At 50.1% G+C, this 22,482-nt stretch overlaps 11 protein-coding genes across 11 annotated transcripts; 8 read left to right on the top strand and 3 right to left on the bottom strand.

Annotated features, from left to right (window-relative positions):
• Positions 1-405: 405 nt before the first annotated feature.
• N7516_010102 (PPN1 endopolyphosphatase family protein) lies at positions 406-2,669 on the top strand (the record flags this gene model as incomplete). Its single annotated transcript, XM_057222821.1, has 4 exons — positions 406-557; positions 619-1,793; positions 1,841-2,570; positions 2,633-2,669. The coding sequence occupies 4 exons, from the start codon at positions 406-408 to the stop codon at positions 2,667-2,669; spliced, it is 2,094 nt and encodes a 697-aa protein (XP_057070042.1).
• Positions 2,670-3,409: 740 nt separating this feature from the next.
• N7516_010101 (MARVEL domain-containing protein) lies at positions 3,410-4,094 on the top strand (the record flags this gene model as incomplete). The annotated part of the gene is made up of 3 exons (XM_057222820.1): positions 3,410-3,451; positions 3,528-3,794; positions 3,876-4,094. The coding sequence occupies 3 exons, from the start codon at positions 3,410-3,412 to the stop codon at positions 4,092-4,094; spliced, it is 528 nt and encodes a 175-aa protein (XP_057070041.1).
• Positions 4,095-5,130: 1,036 nt separating this feature from the next.
• On the top strand, positions 5,131-6,082 carry N7516_010100 (AP-1 complex subunit sigma; the record flags this gene model as incomplete). Its single annotated transcript, XM_057222819.1, has 5 exons — positions 5,131-5,196; positions 5,266-5,383; positions 5,457-5,730; positions 5,904-5,985; positions 6,038-6,082. Coding segments are annotated over 5 exons (585 nt in total), but the record flags the coding sequence as incomplete, so codon positions are not given.
• A 459-nt stretch (positions 6,083-6,541) lies between these two features.
• Positions 6,542-7,604, top strand: N7516_010099 (RNA polymerase III-inhibiting protein MAF1; the record flags this gene model as incomplete). The annotated part of the gene is made up of 2 exons (XM_057222818.1): positions 6,542-6,547; positions 6,615-7,604. 2 exons carry the CDS (start codon positions 6,542-6,544, stop codon positions 7,602-7,604), a joined length of 996 nt encoding a protein of 331 aa, XP_057070039.1.
• A 955-nt stretch (positions 7,605-8,559) lies between these two features.
• N7516_010098 (uncharacterized protein) lies at positions 8,560-8,898 on the top strand (the record flags this gene model as incomplete). The annotated part of the gene is made up of 2 exons (XM_057222817.1): positions 8,560-8,616; positions 8,680-8,898. 2 exons carry the CDS (start codon positions 8,560-8,562, stop codon positions 8,896-8,898), a joined length of 276 nt encoding a protein of 91 aa, XP_057070038.1.
• A 56-nt stretch (positions 8,899-8,954) lies between these two features.
• Positions 8,955-10,656, top strand: N7516_010097 (uncharacterized protein; the record flags this gene model as incomplete). The annotated part of the gene is made up of 2 exons (XM_057222816.1): positions 8,955-9,395; positions 9,448-10,656. The coding sequence occupies 2 exons, from the start codon at positions 8,955-8,957 to the stop codon at positions 10,654-10,656; spliced, it is 1,650 nt and encodes a 549-aa protein (XP_057070037.1).
• Positions 10,657-10,876: 220 nt separating this feature from the next.
• N7516_010096 (endoplasmic reticulum-Golgi intermediate compartment family protein) lies at positions 10,877-12,237 on the bottom strand (the record flags this gene model as incomplete). Its single annotated transcript, XM_057222815.1, has 3 exons — positions 10,877-11,388; positions 11,508-12,098; positions 12,150-12,237. 3 exons carry the CDS (start codon positions 12,235-12,237, stop codon positions 10,877-10,879), a joined length of 1,191 nt encoding a protein of 396 aa, XP_057070036.1.
• A 637-nt stretch (positions 12,238-12,874) lies between these two features.
• On the bottom strand, positions 12,875-17,173 carry N7516_010095 (putative protein kinase; the record flags this gene model as incomplete). Its single annotated transcript, XM_057222814.1, has 3 exons — positions 12,875-16,796; positions 16,848-17,034; positions 17,086-17,173. The coding sequence occupies 3 exons, from the start codon at positions 17,171-17,173 to the stop codon at positions 12,875-12,877; spliced, it is 4,197 nt and encodes a 1,398-aa protein (XP_057070035.1).
• A 1,180-nt stretch (positions 17,174-18,353) lies between these two features.
• N7516_010094 (PEX28-32 family peroxisomal membrane protein) lies at positions 18,354-19,472 on the top strand (the record flags this gene model as incomplete). The annotated part of the gene is made up of 1 exon (XM_057222813.1): positions 18,354-19,472. One exon carries the CDS (start codon positions 18,354-18,356, stop codon positions 19,470-19,472), a length of 1,119 nt encoding a protein of 372 aa, XP_057070034.1.
• A 153-nt stretch (positions 19,473-19,625) lies between these two features.
• On the bottom strand, positions 19,626-20,382 carry N7516_010093 (nucleolar protein 16; the record flags this gene model as incomplete). Its single annotated transcript, XM_057222812.1, has 2 exons — positions 19,626-20,205; positions 20,255-20,382. The coding sequence occupies 2 exons, from the start codon at positions 20,380-20,382 to the stop codon at positions 19,626-19,628; spliced, it is 708 nt and encodes a 235-aa protein (XP_057070033.1).
• A 214-nt stretch (positions 20,383-20,596) lies between these two features.
• On the top strand, positions 20,597-21,986 carry N7516_010092 (Zn(2+) transporter YKE4; the record flags this gene model as incomplete). Its single annotated transcript, XM_057222811.1, has 4 exons — positions 20,597-20,731; positions 20,783-20,933; positions 20,984-21,899; positions 21,971-21,986. 4 exons carry the CDS (start codon positions 20,597-20,599, stop codon positions 21,984-21,986), a joined length of 1,218 nt encoding a protein of 405 aa, XP_057070032.1.
• Positions 21,987-22,482: the final 496 nt, after the last annotated feature.

Below are 22,482 nucleotides of genomic sequence, written 5' to 3'. Positions count from 1 at the left end.
TGTGCTACAATCGCATGGCCCTATATGATATGAAGGCCACACAGAACAGAAATTAAAGGTTAAGCCCTTTTGGGATAGCTTGGTGGGGTGGGATTTGGAATTGTGGGACTTGTTTTTCATGAATCTGAATCCAAGGTCTTTAAGAGACCGGTCATTTAACTTGTGAAGATTATGTATAGTACGGAGTAGATACAAGTCATTGCAAATCAAAATAGCATGACTGTTGCCCGTTCTAGAGTGGGTTGTCAACACTTTCCACTCACATCCAAGCTATCTACCACGTGCATAGTACCTGCATGATACCTGTAAACATTGAAGATCGACACTTCTTTTACTTTTTTCCCCCTTTCTTGGCTCTTCTCTCAATTCTTCTCTGGTTTCTCTCATTTACCTTGTTGTACATCAATGGGGTCCTCGTCCTCGGGTTTATTCAAGATGCAAGCCCTCTTGGCCCTCCTGGGCACTACATATCTCATCTTGAATGTCGCATTTGCGGTCTCCCTCCCAGGAGACTCATCCTATGTGGCTGCTGCTGGGTTCCCGACCTCTGCATTCTCGTATGAGTTCTATGAACAGTCCGGTGGCTCAGGCACATAGATATGCTAATGCCAATGGCAGATCCTACTACCTTTCCCCGGCCCAGCCAACCCAACAACCCCAGCCGATCATCTATGATCCGGTGTTGGACCTCACCTTCCCTTATGAGTTGACAGATCCTGACAATATCCCAGACAATCAGGATGAGGTCTACTTCCCTGTGCCGCGAACTCACATGCCTGCCAAGAAGAGGTATAAGTTGGTTCAGGAAGCACTATCCAATGTGACCAACATCATCAAGTCGAATAGCTCAGCAAACAACTGCACCAAATGCAAGAACGCCCTAGCTGCAGCAAAGCCTGCAGCCTTGCATGGACCGGCTTTTGTTCCAGATGCTATGGTCAGCCTGTGCAAGACCTTTAGCTTCCATGATGATGAGACATGTGAGCAAGATTTTGCCACGAACACATTCGGCGCTATCTGGACTCAGGTTCTGGCCTATGCTGATGTAGAAGGGTTGGATGGTGAATACATCTGCCATTCTCTCGACAGCAAGTATTGCAGCGCGCCAAAAACCAGCCCGCTTGACACGACCAAGCTTTTCCCGAAACCCAAACCTGCAGATGCCCAGGCCCCCAAGGCAAGTGGGGAGCGGGTCAAGGTACTACATCTGTCAGACTTCCATCTCGATGCCCGGTATGCCGTCAGTTCTGAAGCAAACTGCACGTCTGGCCTCTGCTGTCGGAGTGACAACAACAACGACCTTTCCGAGGATAATCCACTGCTTTCTGCCTCTGCGTATGGCTCTTTCCTGTGCGATACCCCATATGACTTGGGTCTTGCCGCTTTACAGGCTGTTGGTCCTCTGACTGGAACTGGCAAAGGAAAACACGACGACCACCTTGCATGGACGCTATATACGGGCGATCTTGTATCGCATGATCCGGAATCCCAGATATCCATGGCGTTGACTCAGTATACCGAGACCAGCATTTATGGCATGTTCAAACACTATATCTCCGGTCCTGTCTTTGCGGCACTTGGAAATCATGACACCAGTCCTTCAAACATCGATTCTCCTCATAATCTCCCCGGGCGTCTGGGGGAACAGCAAAGCTGGAATTATGAGCACTTGGCTGGACTGTGGCGCCATGAAGGATGGATTAGTCGTGAGACCGCTGATGAAGCGAGCACGCACTATGGCGGGTACTCTGTCAAGACGCACTACGGACTGCGCATCCTTACATTCAACACTGGTATGTTGTCACCAACTCATTTGGGAATTGTTTACTCACTCTCATAGACTTGTGGTACCGATCGAACTTCTTGACTTTCATCAACACTACTGACCCCGATAACTCTGGAATTTTCTCGTGGATGATCGAGGAGCTGCAAAAGGCCGAGGATGCCGGTGAGCGTGTCTGGATAGTTGGCCATGTCCTCAGTGGCTGGGACGGAACCAACCCACTACCCAATCCGACCGATCTATTCTACCAGATCGTGGACCGCTACTCGCCTCACGTCATTGCCAACATCTTCTTCGGACACACCCACGAGGACCAGTTCATGGTTTACTACGCCAACAACGGGACAGTGCAGAATTCAGACAACGCCCTCACTACCGGTTGGATCATGCCCAGTGTCACCCCTCTGACAAACCTCAACAGTGGATTCCGTGTGTACGAGGTCGACACGGGCGACTTCAACGTCTACGAAGCATATACCTTCTACAGTAATGTGTCGGAGTACCCGGCACTAGAGCACAAGGGCCCGACGTTTGAGATTGAATATTCCACTCGTGATACATATGGACCGGCAGCTGAGTGGGACGAGGATGCGCCGTTGAACGCGACCTTCTGGCACCGGGTGACCGAGGCCATGGAGAAGGACTTGGAGCTTGTCACTCTGCATAACTCTTACCAGGGGAAGCGGAGTGTCAAGAGCCCTAACTGTACTACTACCGCGTGTCAGGAGGCCAAGGTCTGCTATATGCGCAGTGGTAGTGTTGCATTGGGTAGCCAGTGCCCTCAAGGGTAATTTTTTTTTTTTTTTTTGACTTGGGTGGATCTGAAAATATATATGCTGACCTTTCTAGATATGGTTCCGTGCAAAGCGCCTTTAATGTAAAGTAGTGAATGATCGCTATGCGAACTGATGGTAATGGAGCATAATTGCTGCAATTGAATTTTATTTTATCCAAGGAGGGATTTGTATTCTTTTTATATTTTTCTAGTGTCGTTATCCAACTGGAACAGACTTAGTTGATTAGAGTGTGGTGATAATAACGCCAATCTCGAGGGTGATTGTTTCTTCCTTTTTAGTTTTATCTTCTAGTTTAGCAATACTAGTCGTTGGTGCTATCTACCAAATCCTTCCTGTCTATGTTCTCCTAGTAAATGGGCCAATCTACAAAATGGAAATGATAGACATTGCGATGAAACCTAGATTCCTCTCAGCAGAATCTGCAAAAATTGGAATGTAGGTGGATCAAGGAAGAAAAGAAAGAATCATTGATCCAAGTGCAACCTTTATGATTTCATGTCCAATATACTATAGTATATAGTAGTTAGTATATTGTACAGCCATGTAGTCCAATAGACCGCTTGATCCCGGATGCATGACGTAGCAACGAGTTTTAGGGTTTGGGGATGTTGCTTTTCCCATGTCATCACTGACCTCCGGAGCATCCGATTTATAACGTCGATTTCCCAGAGAACTTTTATATAGTGAGATAGGTTATTCTTTTGCTCTTATCCTATATCTCTACTATATCTCTACTATACCTCTATACCAACCATCCCTCACGCGACATCTGGTTAACCTCAACCTCAACCTCAACCTCAAATTCAAATCTAAATCTAAATCTATAAAAATGGGTCTCCGGGTTGTGCAGCTAGGTCTTAGAGCCTGGGAGGTATGTGCAATATCGCAACAGCAAAACAAAAAGCCATGAAGAAATCACACAAGTTCAGTACTAACCAAACTCACAGTTCGTATGGACCCTGCTCATTATGGCCCTCGTCGGCAACATGATCGCCGAAGCCTTCTCCGGGAACCCTGCGACTGTGAACTACGCCATCTACGTAGCAGTGTTCTCAATGTTCACGCTGATCTACCTGATCCCAGCCTCGTTCAACATCAACTGGGCCGGCCACCCGATCATCATGATCATCATCGATGCGCTGAACTGCGTTTTCTTCTTCTGTGCTGCTATCGCACTCGCCGCGAAGCTAGAGTGCCACTCTTGCAACAACGAGGTAAGTGGAATTCGAACCTAAGATCGATCGTAGTGAATATGCGACGGAAAGAGAGCGAATAGACACTAACCTCTTCTCTAGGACTACCTCAGGAGCAATGAGATCACCAATGGCTCAGACAATATGACCAAGCGCTGCCGTGAGGCCCAGGCTTCTGTTGCTTTCCTCTGGTTCGCCTGGGCGGGTTACTTGGCCTCCGTTGTCGTCTCTGTCTTCCTGTCCCGTTCTGCGGCTGGTCCCTCGCGTACCAGCCGTACTGGCAGCCGTCGCGGAGGCCGCCCCAACATGACCCAGGTTTAAATGGGTCTTTTGTCATGGTAGGCGGGTGCGAGGTGCGTGGTGTAGATCGAGCTTCGGGCTTGGTTGTTATCGTCCTCGTCTGTCATGGTTATATGTACTACCTGGTAATTTGGGATACTATTGGATTATGGTTCTGGTTCTGGTTAATGGCGCTGACGGGGTGATGTCGGTATACGGTTGAGGTGTTTGTACGAAGGTGGTTTGTACGATCTACGAGCTTGGAGCTTCTTGGTTTTGATGTCTTCCCCTCATGCCTGCAACGATTCGACGGAAATGCCGTGGTTTTAGTCTCTGTTCGATCATGAGAGAGATGTTTGGATACTTAATGTGCTACTTATTTCATTAATAATATTGGTTTTGGTCTCCTTCGGGTTTTACCTGGCGTTGACTTTTATTTCAATATGTCTTTTCTATGGGTTGACAAATGTCCGTGGGGGTTAGCAGGGTGTCAATTAGGCTTGCGTAGGAAACTTCTGAAGTCGCTAGATAAAAACACAGAAAGACGTATTGTCCTGACACAAATTTTTACGGAGCCAGCAGGAGTTGGAAAATTGAAAACTGTCATTTTATACGTTGATTATTACAATCACAATAATCCATTGATCTAAAAGGTTAAATTAGTATCCAAGGTAGCCATTTTTGGTAGCCTATGTACCGTCAATTATCGTTGTAGCATAGGTAAGATTCCTATATGCATGGATTATGAATTCTAGGGAGCTGTACCTAGGTAGATGCATGTGCTTCGTCATGGGCGGGTTGACTCATTCAAGGTCCCGTGCGCAAAAGACAACCCTTGGGGATATTTTGGGAACTTCTAGCAGAAACAAATACATAACAATTTGGAATCAATTTCCAGATATATTAAATCCCATATATCTCCACGTTTACTCCGTACATTGCTAAGCTTAGGGCTTAGCGGGGCAAAACTTCCCTCCGCTCCACCCAAAGAATTTCTCCAGAGCTTCTGCCCTGACACTTTTCCCCCTTCATTTCACATCTCCATCAATATGCCTGTCCAGTGAGATTATCCTACAGTCCTATATTTGCAACCACTGACCCCCTCATTAGCTACCTGATTCTACTCTCCCGACAGGGCAAAGTGGTATGCCTCGTCACCTACCCAACTACATAACACCTGGCCGAAGCCCCCCAACTAACAACATTTCTCTAGCGCCTTGCCAAGTGGTTCACCACCCTCTCTCCCAAGGAGAAGGCCAAGATCATCAAGGATGTAACCCAGCTGGTGCTGTCCCGCCGGACGCGGATGTGCAATTTCCTGGAATACAAAGGTGACTTTCCATCCCCGCACGACCCCTTTTCACCGACGGGCTGGAATTGGACTAACAGGGATTGTACTCCTAGACTCGAAAGTCGTCTACCGTCGCTACGCTTCTCTCTTCTTCATCGCTGGCTGTGCCTCGACCGATAATGAGCTAATCACCCTCGAGGTGGTGCACCGCTATGTCGAGCAGATGGACAAGTACTACGGCAATGTCTGCGAGCTAGACATCATTTTCAACTTTCAAAAAGCATACTTTATTCTCGATGAGTTATTGATTGCGGGGAAATGCAGGAGACCAGCAAGAAGAATGTTCTTCGCTGTATCAGCCAGCAGGACAGTTTGGAAGATATGGAGGTGAGTTAGGACATGTTCCAGTTCATTTCCATGTGTATTGGCACTTTCTTTTATCAAAGAAAGAATCTCCAAAGGGGGTGTTGCTATACATGGCTATATTTGGACCCTTTATCCCATCTCCCCCTTGTCCCCCCAGCCATGGCCAAGATTCAGCCGGGCTAATTATTCCCCAGGTTGAGGAAGATGTGGTCACCAAGATCATGTAACATGAGCAAGCAGGATTCTTGCTCCCTTTTTTGTTTTTTTTGTGTGGGCGTACATAGGAGTTTTCACACGATACTAATCAATACAACTTGTTTCACATCAGGAGTCGGAAGATATGACACGCAATTTGGATCAAATTGGCCTATGAATTGTCCTTTCCATGGTTGGTCTGCTCGTGAGGTCAGTGCGGGTTCCTACTGGACCACGCCTTCCCACACGTGACTGTTTCCGGCGTCCTCCCCTCTCCGATCATCTGAGACCATCCCCTCCTGCCTCATTTTCATCTCTCTGTATAATCCCCTCATTTGGCGGTGTTGACTTGTTATAAGAACTGCAACCGATCTCCTATAGTTCGCGTTGTCTCCCTTATCCCTCCCCTGGTCGCCGTTATCGCCGATCGACATCATCGAATCTCCACCTTCGGCTCAATCACCCGTTGTGACAACACCACTGTCCCTCGTCTATCTCTCTCCCTTACTCTCTCTATATTTTTCTCTACGTCAAAAGAGAGATTTGAGCCTGTCTCTTCAAACCCCAGACCGACACGTCATCTCAAGGCGCTTATCGGCTTATCTCGGGATCTCCACTACCCCAGTATAACCTCACGATGAAGGTAAAGTCGCAACTCCAACGTGTCTTTCAGTTCAGTTCAGTTTACTTACCATCCCCGTCATATATAGTTTCTTCCCCTTCCAGAGTTTGAGGACGTGACTAGTTCTCTCAATTTCGACACGGCTGATTGCCATATCGTCGGTGGCTGTGACATCTACACCACCAAGGCGGCACGCTCCGATCGGAAACTGTACAATCACATCGAACAGTCACTCGAGGCTCAATATGAATCGGTCCTTCGATTTTCGGCTTCGCTGTCACCTCCAAATGCACACGATGCCGCCGAGACCCTCAATCTATCGCGATCTAGCCCGTTCGGACCCCTGAGCGACCATTCGAGCCGACGGACCTTTGCCTATTTGATCGCCACTCTGAACGCAAGTCATCCTGATTACGACTTCTCACACGTCCTGCGCGCCACTGATTTCCGACGCGAACGGAATTTGAAGCGTGTTATGAACACGGTGGACTCCACGCTACTCAACCTCCGACCGCGCGAGAGCACCAACTTGTCTCCTGCATCCCCCGCGACGCTTTCTGGATCGTATACAGCAGGTTCATCTTCTGCATGGGGCCCGCGGGTGTGGAAAACGATAGATGAGCACATGTCGCTCAAGGAGTGTTCAATCTACTCATATTCGCCGGAGGAAGACCCATCCGATGCCGATGATGGGGCTATCTGGAGTCTACATTTCTTTTTCTTCAACCCGATTCGCAAGCGTGTCTGTTACATTTTCCTGCGCGCGATTCCTATACTCAGCCACACCCCAGACGAGATGGCAACTACACCTACTGGGAAGCGGACCTACGACGACGGATACCTCACGCCGGACATCAGCTCCAGCAAGCGTGCCAAGTTTTGGTTTGGAGAACGCGCCAGATCGACCCTTATCGCCAGCGACAGTGATGACGAGATGGAGCGCCCTTCCAAGACGATTCGCAATAACTCGGTTGACTATGACACTTATTTGGTCAGTGACGACGAGGAGCATCTGCCAGTCGACCGTCGGGGAGTTCGGGCAATAAGTGAGGAAATTGCCGACTCGATGGAAGTCTAAGGTCTACCAATCAAGTGATTTAGCTTGTGTGCTTTTGTTTTTCGTTTCTTGTATGTCTTCTTTTGGCCCCGTTGATCGGGTATGATATTTCCAGCCGGAGGTGTTGGGTTAATGCTTTTTTTTTTTTTGGCTGGCGCAATCAACTTGCATGAATTTTTGACTTTTGTTCGCAAGGGGAGTTGTTGAATGGACGTTATTGAACGGCCAATATTGACATGATGCCCCTCAAGTTTGTGACTTACTGTCTAATACTACCCATGTCTATTTTTTTGGGAGATTTGTACTGCATCAAGTAGATGCAGATGTATTAATTTTAGGAAGTAAAGCCTTTTTGTTTCTTTCTGAAAACTCCGCTAGCATCCGTTTCAAATCCTATCATTGACACTAACCTGACAGTAAAGCAGTCTTTCATATGCCATGATCAACGCCGTCTGTAATTTCATGACTCTGAACCCCATAGTACCACGAACGAACCTTGTCCTGCTCGGGTAAGTGTTCAATCTGAATGATATCGACCCAAGTAAACTCAGGCATTACAACCCTCCGCTGTCAACCCTACAGACTCTGCCCTCGTCAATTGTTCCAAAATAGCAAAACTTCCCGAAGGCATGTCCATATGGCTTTTCCAACCTTGGACTTCCAGGGTTCGCTCGGGTTGATGGTGCGTAGGGCTGATTGACAGGGCCTCAACCCTTATGTGGCGTCAACGTCTATCTTGCTGATCTTACCTAGTAAGATTCAACAAAATCCAATATCATGGCCCATAGATGGTTATAAGTGATTTATCTAGCACATCTTTCGAGTTGGTATTACCTTGTACGGTTACCGTTGACATCTCAGTCGGACATATAGATCAGACACGTGGTCCGTGCATCGGGGATAGCTGTCCATTCTCTCCCTTCCGCTTCATCTTCCTCCCTATTTTATTATATCCATACAATTCTAACGATTAATCATGGCCGACGACGAGGAGCGCATTAAGGCTGAGAAGCTAGCCGCAGCCAAGAAAAGGGTAATCCCTCACAACTGACAAGATGACGTTGTTTTGGTCGCTAACTGGACTGTTGTTCTTCAGGTTGCCCAGCTCCAGAAGAAAAAGAAGGCTAAGAAGACTCCCGCCACTGGAGCGGATACACCCAAGGAGGCAGATGTCCCAACAGAGACACAACCTGATGAAGATGCCCCGAGCCCAGAGACACTGCAAGTAGATGCCCCCGCGGAGGAGAAGCCAAACATACAGGATGAACCGGCCGCACAACCCGAGGCCGCAGCCCCCAACAACCAGCGGAAGTAGAAGAACCAACTCCGCAACTTGCTGTTGATGCGAATATCGAGTCTCCTACCGAACCAATGCCTCCAGCGCCCACATCTCCTGATCCAGATGCTGAGCCGCTGCCACTCCGGCTCGATACACCCCGCGCCAGTCACGGCCGACAACCCTCGCTGTCAATCCAGTCAAAGATGCGCTCATCTTCATTCCGCAAGACCTCAGTCTCCCAGGGCAGCGTCTCCCCGTCTCCGTCTACTGCAAACAAGTCCCCCGCACAATCATTACCGCCCCTAACCGGTGACGGGGAGTCGGTTCACGAAGTATTCCGCAAACAGTCTACTAAGATCGAGGAGCTTGAGAAAGATAATAAACGCTTGGAGAAGGACCTCTCGGATGCAACTATGCGCTGGCGCAAGACTGAGGAGCAAGTGGAGGATCTGCGGGAAGCGAGTGTTGATGGCGTGGAGTTGAAAGAGCAATTGAAGAAGGCAGAGGAGAAGGTTGCAAGCATCGAGTCGTTGGTATGAAATCTTGTTTTCCTCTGATAGCTATATTTTCTAACTCGCGGAACAGAAAGAAGAAATTGCTTCCCTCCAGCGGCAGAACTCACAGCTCCAGACCCGGTCACATCGAAACACAAGTGCAACAGAGTCACCGCCAGCCGACCTTGTTCGTCAGCTCGAGTCCAAGTCAGCTACTATTGAGTCTATGGAGCTAGAGATCTCAAATCTTCGCGCCCAGGTCGCCTCCCAAACGTCCTCTAACGATGCACACGAGTCTCAGGTCGCAGCGCTAGAGGAGAAGGTTTCAAAGACCCAATCATCACTAGATCAATCCCAGCGTGAACTGGCAGACATCAAACAGGCATTGGCGCGGGCCTCGGAGAAAGCAGTCAAGGAAGGCGTCGATAAGACATCTACCGAAACGCTGATCAAGAATCTCCAGCGTGAGATCGAGGAGCACAAGAACGAAAAGAGCGAATCGGAAAAGAAAATCGAGACGCTAGACAAGAAACTCCAAGCATTAGGCAATCTTCACAAAGAAACTGAAGCCCGACACCAAACACGGTTACGTGAGAGCGAGAAATCCGACAAAGAAATCGCCGTCATGCGGAAAAAGGTCGCCAGCATCGAAAACGAGAACCTCCGCCTACGCGAAGAGAGTGATCGGATTCGGACTCGCCAGACTGGTGGAGGCGCCGACGATGACGCCCTGGACGAGCTTGAGGACGAAGAACGCCAGCGCCTTGAGCGCCGAATCCGCGAGTTAGAAGGGGAGGTCTTCGATCTGCGCCGCGGTGTTTGGCAAGAGAAGCGGCAGGAGATGGAGCACTACCCGGATGACGGACCTAGCCCTGCCTCTGGCGACGCGGCCAATGCATTCGACGACGTTGACCTTGTCGGCGGACGACCCGACCATGCCCGTCGCCGCAGTATGGCCCAGCAGCAGCACTCCTCCTTCTCCACTGTGCTCTCTAGCGGCTTTGCTGCCTTCACAGGAGCTGCCGGCAACCGCGCCCGCGCTTCATCGTCTAACCCGTCTCATCCCCCTGGTACCCGTGGAAGTCTTGAACTTGTTTCCGAAGAAAACTTTGATGACGAGTTCGATGAAGATGCATTCGCGCGTGCACAGGCCGAGGAAGAAGGCCGCAAGCGTGTTGAGTGGATGCGTGATATCAAGAGCAAGCTGCGTGACTGGAACGGCTGGCGTCTGGATCTGGTCGATAGTCGTGCCGGTGCAGAAGGGGCTGGCGTAGGCATGGGTGAGATATTTGAGGTTTAGCCTTTGTTTACTTACTTTACATCATGTGTGTTCTGGATGTACGATCATTTACAATATACCACGAGGTCGACTTCAACTTTACCTGGAGTTGACCAATGAACTTTGACGCAAAGAGTGAACTGCTGATGCAATGGACGTAGGATATCTAATGGAAAACCGATATAATAAGACACTTCAAACATTCGAACTGAAGCAAAACCAAAATAATCTTAATCCCATCTTAATCCAAAGAAGGCTTACCCGTCAAATACCCCTCAGACGACCTATTCTTCCTACGACCCCAGATATCACCAGCCCAACTAGTAATCTGATAAAGCCAACCACCAGTAACAAGCACACCCGAGATAGTGTTAATAACCCGAATCAGCAGCGACAAAAACCCCGCTCTCTCCTCGCTGACCAGCAACAGTATCGGCTCAAAGTTATACTTGAAGAAGATGCCAGGGATAACCATCGGCGACTCAGGGATCACGCTGGACTGACTCGTCGCCGCGTATTGGTTCGTGAAGACGGTGTTACGCCCGTACCGCGCAGCCGCAGCCTCCGGCGAGCTCGTGTACGCTTCCAGCGCGCCCTTCCCTCGACTGTATAGCGTCGGCACAATCGAAAGGAAGTACTGGAACTTGTAGTAATGCTCCTCGCTCTCGGCGATAGTCTTGTCGAGTGGGTTCTGCAGAGTCGGGTAATGCGGCCCGAAGGAGAGCTCCGTGATCATGTGGGAGAAGTTGAAGGCTGGGTGAGAGGTGAGAGCTGTTAGCGATAATTGTACGGGGATACGGGGATGAGAATGGCTTTGGCTTTTGGCTTTTGGCTTTTGGCTTTCGGGGATGGGGGACGGGGAGAATACATACACGAGTGATCGAGATGCGGTGCGTTTTCGCGATACCCATGGCCACGCGCTGTGATATGGAAGTCACCCTGCACCTTATTTCCCTCTAGACTTCCGTAGATGCGACACGCGTCTGGGACGACGCCGCGACGCATGCGCGGGCCCTTAGGGAACTTCCTGCGTGGGTTATTGCGCACCTCGCCGAGGACGTGGCCGACGTGGACGTCAGCCTCTTGTTCTGCGAGACGGTCTGTTTCTTCGTGGGAGAGGGTTTGGTATTCGTGGGCGCCGTCGGTGGTTTCGTAGTTGCGCTTTTCCATCCAGAGGAGCCAGTTTGTGTCGTCGCGTTTGAGGAGTTCGCCGGCTAGGATGCGGTCGCCGACTGCGTCTTGGATGTTTACGCGGAGTTGGTCGCAAGGCATGTGCACGACCATGTCGAGGTTTAGTTGGAGCTCGTGGGAGACGCCCTTTTCAACGCTGAAGTGGTAGTTTTCGGTGCCGCGCCACCAGGTTTTTAACTCGGACCAGCTGAAGATTGTGCATATGAGGAGGATTAGGACGGTCCATTGGCCGCCGCTGCGGGTTGGGGTTGTGTAGGCGGCTTTTGTTTTGGCTGGTGAAGGTGAGTAGCTTGTCTAGATGTTTGAACTTCGGAGGTACTCACGAAAGGCGTCGAAGGTCTTCAGGGCAGCCAAACCTGGCTTTTCCCCGAAGGCATCTTCGTTCAGACCCTTAGATTCGAAGCCATTCATCGCGAATCAATTATCCATGAAGGCCCAATGGAAGTTGTTGTCAAAGAAGTGGAGTAAATAAGATAAGATGAGGCCAAGTATCCCGATTGCCCAGTGGGGACATGCCAATGGTCCAACGTACATGTATATCGTGTCTTCTTTATATTTAGTTGCTTTAGCTGCTTTATTTATAGAAGTACTGCCTTAGAATAAAAAAAATCACATAGTCATTAATTCAGCTATAGAAGCCACTTGACACAACGTTAAATCGCTCTACCCATGAGCAACACATCGTAAACTCTTAAGAAATGCAATGAGAGGTAACAATGTACAAACACAGGGACCAAACATGGCCCTGAATGGGGGTCATCAAGTATAAAAACGAAGGGAAATGCATAAGCAAGAGCAAAACGTAAGGTATAAGCGATACTCAGGTCATAATGGGCGCAATGCAAATGCAGGAACAAGGGGGTATAACATGAATGCATCTCAAACAAAATGCCGACATGACAACCACCCGATGCAAGGATGAGAAAGTAAAAAAAGGAAAGGATTAGTATTACAGGGCATTCAACAGAAAAACAAAAGGTGCAAGATCATTTCCTCTGTCGGCTAGTCAGCATCTCATTCTTTGGCCCCTGGTTTTCAGATCGTTGGCCTAACTCACCAGGCTTGTCGCAGCCGCCGCAGTAGCAAGGTCTGGCTTTCCGCTGATACTCCGCGCCGAAACACGAGGGAGCGCAGATCCGGCAGTAGAGTTGCTGGACCCGCGCTTGCCGGGGCTGGACGGAGGACCGTTCACGGTCGAGTGTCGTTTGCCGCTACCCTTGACCGGGGAATTGGCTGAGGCATCGCGAGTGCGCATGAACCCGCTCTTTAGCGTTGTGCCTGGAGGTTCAGGGAGAGGACGAGCCGCAGACGGGACACCTCGCTTGGAGGGCGAGTTCGATGTATACATTCTGGGCCGGGGGGGCTTCACACCAGTGAGGAACTCGTGTTTCAGCGCATCATGAGGCGAGATGCGACGAGCAGGATCCCAGCGAAGGCAGCGAGTGATGAAGTCAAGGAAGGCTTCATCGTCACACTTCAAGGCCTGTCGGAGCTCCTTAGTACTCGGACGACGTCGGCGCCCCTTGGATGAAACAGTCAAACGCGGCTTGCCCAGGGAATCAAAGAACAACTTCTTGCGTGAGCTCTTCTCAATGAGATGCTTTTCCGGAGGACCAAAAACTTCCATGATACAAGCAAGCTGCTCTTGCTCATTCTCTCCTGGGAAAATGGGATAGCCGGTGAACAGCTCAGCCAAAATACAACCCAAACTCCACATGTCTATCGGCATGCCGTACGACATTCCGAGGATGACCTCGGGCGAACGGTAGAAGCGACTTTGGATGTAAGTATAGACCTTTTCATTCTCAAAGCAACTTGAACCAAAGTCGATGACTCGAATTTCGGAGTTCAACGGGTGAACGAGAAGAATGTTTTCGGGTTTCAAGTCACAGTGAATGACCTTCTTCGCATGCAACAGCACAAGACTGCTCAGCATCTGCTTGGTGAAAACACGGATCAGCTTCAACGAAAAGCCCCGGAATTCATGGGCCTTGATGAATTCATAAAGATTCATGCCAAGGAGTTCGGTCGAAATACACAGATGACCACGGAAATAGAAGCTTTGGGTGAAGTTGACCACGCTATGCTTGCCATGAGGATCCCATTCCTTCAGCTTTTGTAGGAGGTTGACTTCAATAAGGGCTTGTTGGTGGAACCGCTTCTTGTTGCGAATGATTTTAATCGCAACCAGAGCCCCAGTCTTGTGATCGACGCATCGCACGACCTGACCAAAACTACCCTTGCCCAGGACATCAACAACTTCGTACCGGTAAGCTAGATGGTCGCCAATGATAATGTTGTAATCACCACGGTCATCATCGTACCCAAAGTTCGCTGCGCTGGAGTGGAGATCTCCAACATGTTTCTTTGCAGTGTGGGTACCGCAGAAGAAAATGTCGCGATAATCGATGATCTCACCGCGTTCAAAGATGTTGAGCGTTGCCATCTTCAAGGCCTGGGCCGGACTGACACGATCCTTTGGACCAGCCTTGCGGCGCAAGTCGTCTAGCACACGCGCCGCCTTTTCAAAGTCTTTGCGTTTAGACCCAAGTCGCTTCATCTCTTCATCTGCAATGGCCACGTCTGCATCAACAGTGCTATCCGTAGGCCGGGAAGCAGCCGCAACACTAGATCTAGCGTTATTGATCATCTTGTGGACAGGAGAGATGTAAGTGCTCTGCACGCGTCTAGAGCGGTCGTTTTCGCTCGACTCATTGGACGGAGTTGGCTCCAGGGCGAGACTTTTCTCGCTGCTGACACTTGGTTTCCGAGTCGTGGAGTTGGTTACACTTGAAACAGAAGACTGTCGGCGAGGGTTGAGGTACGATGGTTTGGGATTAGGACTTGTCGAGTTGACCGAAGACAAGTTGTTCCATGTTGCAGAGGCTGGAAGTTTAGGCGGCGGCATATGATGGTACTTGGTTGGGTCAGCATCAGCTTCTGCCTTTTGGGGCTTCGAGTTGCTGCGAAGCCGTGCCACCTTAAGCCGGTCCCGAAGAGAAGTGCCGGACGCAGTGGCAGCGACACTCTCAGGATCCGAAGGCGTCGATATCTGGCTGAGCCGTTCTGGAGCGGGAGTGAAAATGGCACTTTGTGTTTGAGGTCGTGGACCATTCAACTTGTGTGCTGGCGTCCGATTCGAGTAGTCGGCGCTGACCTGGTGGCGGAGATGGTTGAGCTCGGCGCCACTCTTGGGCAGCGTGTATGAGGCATAGGGAGAAATGTTGCGAGCTGCGCTTGGCGTGTCAAATGACCCAAACGCGCTGGTACTGCTAGAAGCTCGTAGCGCGGCGGTTGATGAGCTGACGGCAAAGTGGGAGGTGCTGCTTCTTGCTTGAGTGGGGAGCAGTTGGTCTTCTTCGTCAGGGTACCAGAAATTCGCTTTGGATGCTGTCATAGGAGTACTGGGTGTCTTGGAAATCACTTGGTTGGAGGGGGTGAGAGCTTTGCGCTCATCATCCCTGTCCTTGAGTGCCTCGATTTTGGCCGCCATGGGTGTGCCCAAAGGCAACAAATTCAACGGGGGCAACTTCAAGGGCTGCAAACCCTTTCGTCCCGCTAGAACAGTAGAAGTTCGTGATCGCGAATCAGGGGTTTTCGTTTCGGTAGAGTGAACTTTTTCAACTTGGGCAGTGGTGTGCGTTTCCGAGTCTGAATCTTTAATGTTCAGAAGGCCCAAATCCACAGGAATACTTGATTTTCTGGTCGCGGGGAGAACAGGCGCATCCAATTCACCTTTGGGTGACTCGTAGGCCTTGGGGATCGCTGGAACCGGTGGAACCTCTTCCCCGTTGGAGTTTGTTTGCTCTGTGCGTGGCTTAGGCGTCGGGAGTCGGGACGAAGATAGATTCTGGGACAGCCGGTTTTGAAGAGAGCTCCCGGAAGTTCGCGCCGAGTTATAGCTGGTGTTCGAAGAAACAGACAACCCTGAGCTGTACGATTTGCGATTTGGGTCAGGCGTGGTTCGGTTCGAGGAGGGGGTGACGCTTTTCCTCGGAATTTGAGAGGGAGATTGGGTTGATGATAGAGGACGGATGGGCATAGGTTCTGTCTGGGTGGGAGGTGTATGTGGCATCGGAGGGGCAGGAGGCGCAATCGACATTCGCTTTAGTCGTCGTGCGTCAGTGGGACTGATCGTTCGAGCACCAAGTCCAGTGGCATGTGGCGGCATAACAGAAGTCCGCTTAGATGCAGAGGAAGGTGTCACCACGGCGCCAGAAGGGTTTCTTACCGGGGTCCGCACGGCGTTGGTGGAATTTGATCGTGTGTGGTCAACGACTCCAGAGGCAGTCAGCAACTGACCACGGGGTTCCCTTGGGCTGGGCTGGAATGATTTTGCCTTCATATTTCGAACAGAAGGCGGAACCTTGGCATCAGACTCCGGAAGTCGAGGGCGAAGCAAGTTATTTGTTGAGGCAGTGTCAGTGCTTATTTTGCGGGCACTTAGACTGGCGCGCCTAGCCGAAGCATTGGTAGGTGCAAATGCTCCAGAGCTGATAGATTTGCGCGGACCCCTTGAAGTACTTCCGGCAGCCGGCTGGGCTATACTTTGGCGGCGAGCGCGAGTATTGGCGGAGGATGCTGTGAGCCCTGCAGCGGTATTCGCACCATTCGCACCATTTGGACGTTGCACTTCACTCTTTCGTCGAGCGGAAGGACCCCGTGTACGTTCCGATACATTGCCCGCATAGGTGTGGTTTTCCCAGGGATTTGTTAGAGGGCCTGTTTCACGATTCTCACCCGAACTGCCGTTCCCGGGCATGGGGAAGTGGTTCAAGCTGGGCTCCCCCATGATGCTGTTATGGAAATCATCAAAGTTTACCGGCGCTAAAAAGTCCGTGTTGTCTGCATGGTTGGGATCAGCCTTTGACAGGTTGCCCACGCTCGTAGATCGAAGGTTAAAGCTTTTGGTCGAATCAAGCGTAGAATCAACAGAGGAGTTCCCAGAGTGAGGGTACGGGGTAGGTTTGCTAGATATCGAATTAGTCCAAAGCCAGCCACGAGAGCAGAACTGGACATACCTCCACCGCGAAGCGTCTTGCGGTCGTGGGCCCTGAGGAACCCTTTGGTCACGAATTGAAAGTCTTCTCCTATTCATCCCACCTGCGCGCGGTCCGGCGATCCCATTTGTCGTGTCAAAATTGTTATTGTTTGATGGAAAGTTGGTCGAGGCCGACTTCTGCAGGCGCCTGCGGCCCGGAGCCTCTGCTGTTTCTTGTTACTATCTAGCTGCACCTTCCCGACATCTTTCACTCTTACCTCCCGAACCCGAATCATCGTTTGAGGGATTGTATGCTGCTTCGGTCCGCGCTTGACCCCTCCCCGGTGTTTGGGGCTTTGTCGACATTGTTTGAGCTCTCGCGCGTTTTCAGAGGAAAGTCGAAAAAGGAGACTGGACCGTGCCAGAGATGCGATCGCAATTGCATTCAGGAGAAGTGCGAGGTCTCAAACCAAGAGATACTTGAGCACCGTCGCGCGACTCTTGAAAACAGCTACCGTTCCATTGCGAGTTGTGAAATAGCAATGGCCAACGCAGGTTCTCTTTGACAAATAATTTTGGGGGGAAAGCAGGGTTGCTGGGGCAAGTCCACTAAGGCGGTAACAGGGAAAAAGAAGGTAATTTGGGGGGGGCAAGTGGATTTTATAAGTTAACCCCCGTCAACAAAGGGGATTTTTAGATAAGATCGAAGCTATATGTGAATAATCACAGAGGAAATATATGCATATTAAAGCAAAATAACAAAAAAAATAACAAAAAATAACAAAAACTGAGACAAATGAAGGCCAAGCTGCTTTCTTTTTTAGTGTGAACTATTGGACTTCGAGGTTCCCCCTGATGAAAACAGGATTATGTCAGCTTCTTTCCCCGTTAGATCGGCAAAGCACATGCTTGACAGTTAGAATTCCCGTTTCTCTTTACACTTCATTTCTTCTTCTTCTTCTTTAAGATCCTATGTCTAATCATGGATGGATTTACAGAAGCTCTAAGCGACAACCCTAAGATTTCAACAAAACGGAATAGACCTGGTTCGCCAGATAGTTCCCATTCGAGATCTTCTTCTGTATCCAAGAACTCACTACAAGACCGCTTATTTACAAAGTATGCTTGGAATGGATTTCTTCCTGGATAGATCCAATAGATATGTGAGAAGTTCTAACGGCTGACGACTACAGGCTTCTCCAACAAGTTATTCCAACGGACGATGAAGATGAAACCGATTCATTGGGAGACAAGGCCTTGGCCTCTCCAAAGAAACCGGCTTTCAGTTTGCCTGTAATGGCAAATAATTTCCGTCGCTTTAATGCAAGGTAGGGCTGAATCATCTCATATGATATTATCCATGGATCAACTGAAACTAAACCACTATAGAATTGGTGTGGTATTTCTGTTTCAAAGTCGTCTCGAGCAACTATTCACTTGGGACACCCCAACCCATACCATCTCTTTCCTTTTTGTCTATTCTTTCATCTGCTTAGAACCTCATCTACTTTTGGTTTTGCCCCTAGTGGTTCTTTTGCTCTTTATAATGGTGCCAGCCTTTGCAACTCGTCACCCACCACCCCCAAGCACCTCGACGTCCAGTACTACTCCTTACTACTCCTATGATGGACCAGCCCTGGCACCAGCCACGACTATCAAGCCAGCCCCAGAGACTTCCAAGGATTTCCTTCGGAACATGCGAGATCTACAGAATTGCATGGCTGATTTCTCAGATGCCCATGATGCAGCTATCTCTGTTGTTGCGCCGCTGACGAATTTCTCCAATGAGAAGCTCTCTTCAACTCTATTTCTCGGATGTACGATTGCAATAGTAGTATTGTTTATCAGTGCGCATCTGCTGCCCCTCAAAATTGTGCTGCTTGTTGGCGGCAATGCGCTGATTCTCTCCATCCACCCAACGGTGGGGCAATTCATATCTGCTTTGATGCAGGATATGGCTGGGGATTCCATTGACACAGATTCGGATGAGAAAGATGGCTTCGCCTCATCGGTCCCTGCAGACCCATCTGCAGCAATGTCGGCCATGGAAAAGCTTGCAGATATCTCCTTGGACATATATCCCGAAGAGCGGGAGGTGGAAATTTTTGAGCTGCAGCACCGGGCCGCAGGAACGTCGGAGTCTGGGTGGGAGAGCTTCCTGTTCAGTCACGCGCCTTACGACCCGCTATCACCATCTCGCATCGCTGGGGACCGACCTCGTGGGTGCCGATTCTTTGAGGATGTCCGTGCCCCACGTGGCTGGGCCTGGAAGAGCAAGAAGTGGGAACTCGATCTAGACTGCCGTGAATGGGTGGTGGAGCGCATGATCACCAGTGTTGGGTTCGAGGTCCCAGGCGTAAATGCTGAAGGCAACGCCATTGTCGGAGAAGTTGGTGGTTGGGTTTGGGACTTGCCTCCAACTCGGCACGAGTCAGATGATGATTTGACATTAGCTTACGGAGACCTACCTGATTCACCATCTCCCAATGAAACCAAGGTCAAGGAGAAGGGGAAGGAGCAAGCGAAGTCACGGGATTGGGAGGAAGGGACTGCGTCCTACGGAGTGGGAGAATGGAGACGCCGACGATGGGTACGAGTGGTGCAACGAATAAGCCTTCCGCCGGCGGGGGTTGTTACCTACTCGACCCTCAGTAGTAACAGCTAAAGGAAACACGAGATAACGAATCCAAGCGGCTCAGTTGCCGTCCAATAATATTTACTTCGGGACACATGCATCCACGTAGACACTTTTAATAAACAGAAAAAGATAAACGCCAGACTCGCCCTAACCAGATGCTCAGAACAAATGAACAAGGCATTACGACTGATTCTTCTTCCACTTGTTAATTCTCCTCCGCAGATCACCCTCGCTCTGCTGCATAGGATTCAGCTTGCGATCACGAGTCATAGCAGTGAAATTATCTCCGTGCTTCTCAATCAAGCGCTGAGCCCACTCGCCCTCGCGCGAGCTCTGGTACCGCGGCTTCTTAGCACGGACAGTCTTGCCCTCCTGATCAGCCTGGCGCTCAAGCTGCTGCACAATCACCGAGTCGGCGAGAGCGTTGCTGTCACCATCACCTCCCAAAACATCATTCAGAGGGTCGTTGAGAGGGTTGTTGCGCGAGCGCTGAAGGCCCGCCACTTCGATGTTGTCTTCGTCGTCGTCGTGGATGACACGCAGAATCTTGCCAGTCTTGGGATCTCGCTCGACTCGGGTCTCGCCGAGGTCAAGCTTGGCCGCGGCTGCTTTGGCGCTGCCGCGGATGTGCAGCGAGTTCTTGTTGTCGGGGTATTGGTCCTTGTTTCCGGGGAGGCGTTCGCGGCCACCGGATGGTGCGTTCAGCTTGTGCATCAAACCAAGGCGTTGGTAATTTTGTGTCAGGGTCAGATCACGATCCCTATAGTCGTTAGTGGTTTGCATTTCTCAAGTGGGCAAGATGCGCATACCAGTTGTCGGCGATGATCTGATTGCCCAGCACATTGATCTTCTTGTGGCCGCTCTTGAGACGGCTGTCCTTGGCACGGGCTGTGGAGCGCCCAGAGCGGGCCTTCTTCTTTTGCAAAACTTTACCCATTGTGAATAGTGAAGTGAGTGTAGAGGTAAATTGGTTCCTCTTCTCTGTAGTCGGCGATAATAAAAAGCGTTATCGAAACTTTTTTTCTGAGTTTGCATTTCATGTCTTGGCATGTTTGCTCAGGGTCCCGCGATAAATAACGATAGCGGCTAGCTGTACTTCCATGGGCTGTATTGCCTGTCACTTAAACAGAACCTTGGCCAATTTCTTCGAAATGGCTTCTCGATTTTTCCCTTCGCGTAGAACAGGCATTGCCCTTGTTGCAGGATGCCTTTTGTTCTCAGCCTTAGCGGCAGCTAATGTTGGCCCCGGAGAGCTCTCCGTGGGCCAGATTGAGGAGCAATTGCAGGTACGCTGTACAACGTACTTTGTGGCTTACATTTGAACTAATCTGTCACAGAGCTGCCCACTTGTCGAATCTCTCAATGAGCACAAGCGTGCAACCCGCCCAGAGACTACTAGCTTGACGTCGAAGATCTTCGCTGTTCTCTTCCCGAGCACCCCAGCCGTGAACGCGCTTCTGGCAACTTTGTATATCTCCGGTCCACCGAGTAAGTCTTCCCCCTCAATACTCACGATAGATCTCTGCTAACTGCTTTAGACTTCCTCCTGGCACTATGCCCACCTAACATTGACCCCTCCTCGCTGTCAGTGATGGTCGCATTTGCCGTCGGCGGCTTGCTTGGTGACACCCTCTTCCACCTACTTCCCGAGATCTTCGTCGGCGAAGCCTCCCCCGACCACGTGAGCTTCGTAATGGTTGAGCCAAACAAGAACCTCCTTCTTGGCTTAGGAATCATGGTCGGATTCTTCACCTTTGTCGCAATGGACAAGGCCCTGCGCATCGCGACTGGCGGTGAGGGCGGCCATGACCACTCGCACAGCCACGCGCACACCGAATCAATCGATGCAGTTACATCCGGCGCCGAGAGCAAGAAGCCCAGCGGCGAGCTGAAGAAGCGCAAGTCTGCTGCGAAGGAGTCCTCTGAGGTCGTCTCCGAAAAGGAAATTAACCCAAGCGTGAAACTTGGCGGTTACCTCAACCTCATCGCTGACTTCACCCATAACATCACCGATGGCCTTGCCCTTTCCTCTTCCTTCTATGCTTCACCTACCATCGGCGCAACGACCACTGTGGCTGTCTTCTTCCATGAAATCCCCCATGAAGTTGGTGACTTTGCCCTTCTTATTCAGTCTGGCTTCTCAAAGCGCAAGGCCATGGGTGCACAATTCGTTACTGCTATTGGTGCATTCTTGGGTACCATTATTGGAATTGCCGTCCAGGAGTTTGGTGGCAACGGCACTATGTTGGATGATACCGAGCCTGCTGGTCTTATGGGAACTAGCCTCACTTGGGGTGATATGCTTCTTCCGTTCACGGCAGGCACATTCTTGTATGTTGGCACCGTGGCTGTGATCCCAGAGTTGCTGGAGACTGGTAAGGACAAGGGCGTTGAAGTGCGCAAGACTATCACACAGTTTTTGGCTGTTGCTCTTGGGGCCGGTATTATGCTCGCGTAAGTATCTGTTCCCCCACCCCCAGGCCACAAGGCCTCCGTGGTACAATTATCACTAACACACTTTGTAGCATTTCGTGGGATTGATTCAGTTGTGTTGGGCAATGGTATATGCTGATATACACCAGTAAGCTCATTTTGTGCCCATGACTGTTAAGCCTCAGTGCAACGACAAAAGTCGATACCTTTGGTTCAGCCAAGAATAAATAAGTGACGCCCGACTTGTAAATAGACCAATGCCACGTTTAACCAGATGCTACAGTGCTTTTTATATACGACCATTTAGATTCATCTTGCACGAATAAGTAACCGTTCATTCGAGATGGCATTAGCCACGTTAGAGCCAAAATAAATGCACAAGAACCTTCAAGCCAGCAACGCCCCTAGAGCTAACTCCCCTCCAACATGAATGAATAATACCCAGTCATATTCCTTGGTAATACACAGGATAATGCAAAGTCAATTTTAAGACTTGGGGACGCAACCATCCCAAGTACGTATGAAATAAAAAAGCCTCGACGGAAGGACGGATGCCGAAGTGAATGATGTTAAGAGAGGCGAGAAAGAGCTTGAGATGCGCACA

The sequence above is a fragment of the Penicillium verrucosum genome (genome assembly GCF_028828655.1).
Source record: "Penicillium verrucosum strain IBT 35672 chromosome Unknown utg000004l_segment0_segment0, whole genome shotgun sequence".
Taxonomy (NCBI): Eukaryota; Fungi; Ascomycota; class Eurotiomycetes; order Eurotiales; family Aspergillaceae; genus Penicillium; species Penicillium verrucosum.
This window is presented reverse-complemented; position numbering and strand designations above follow the sequence as displayed.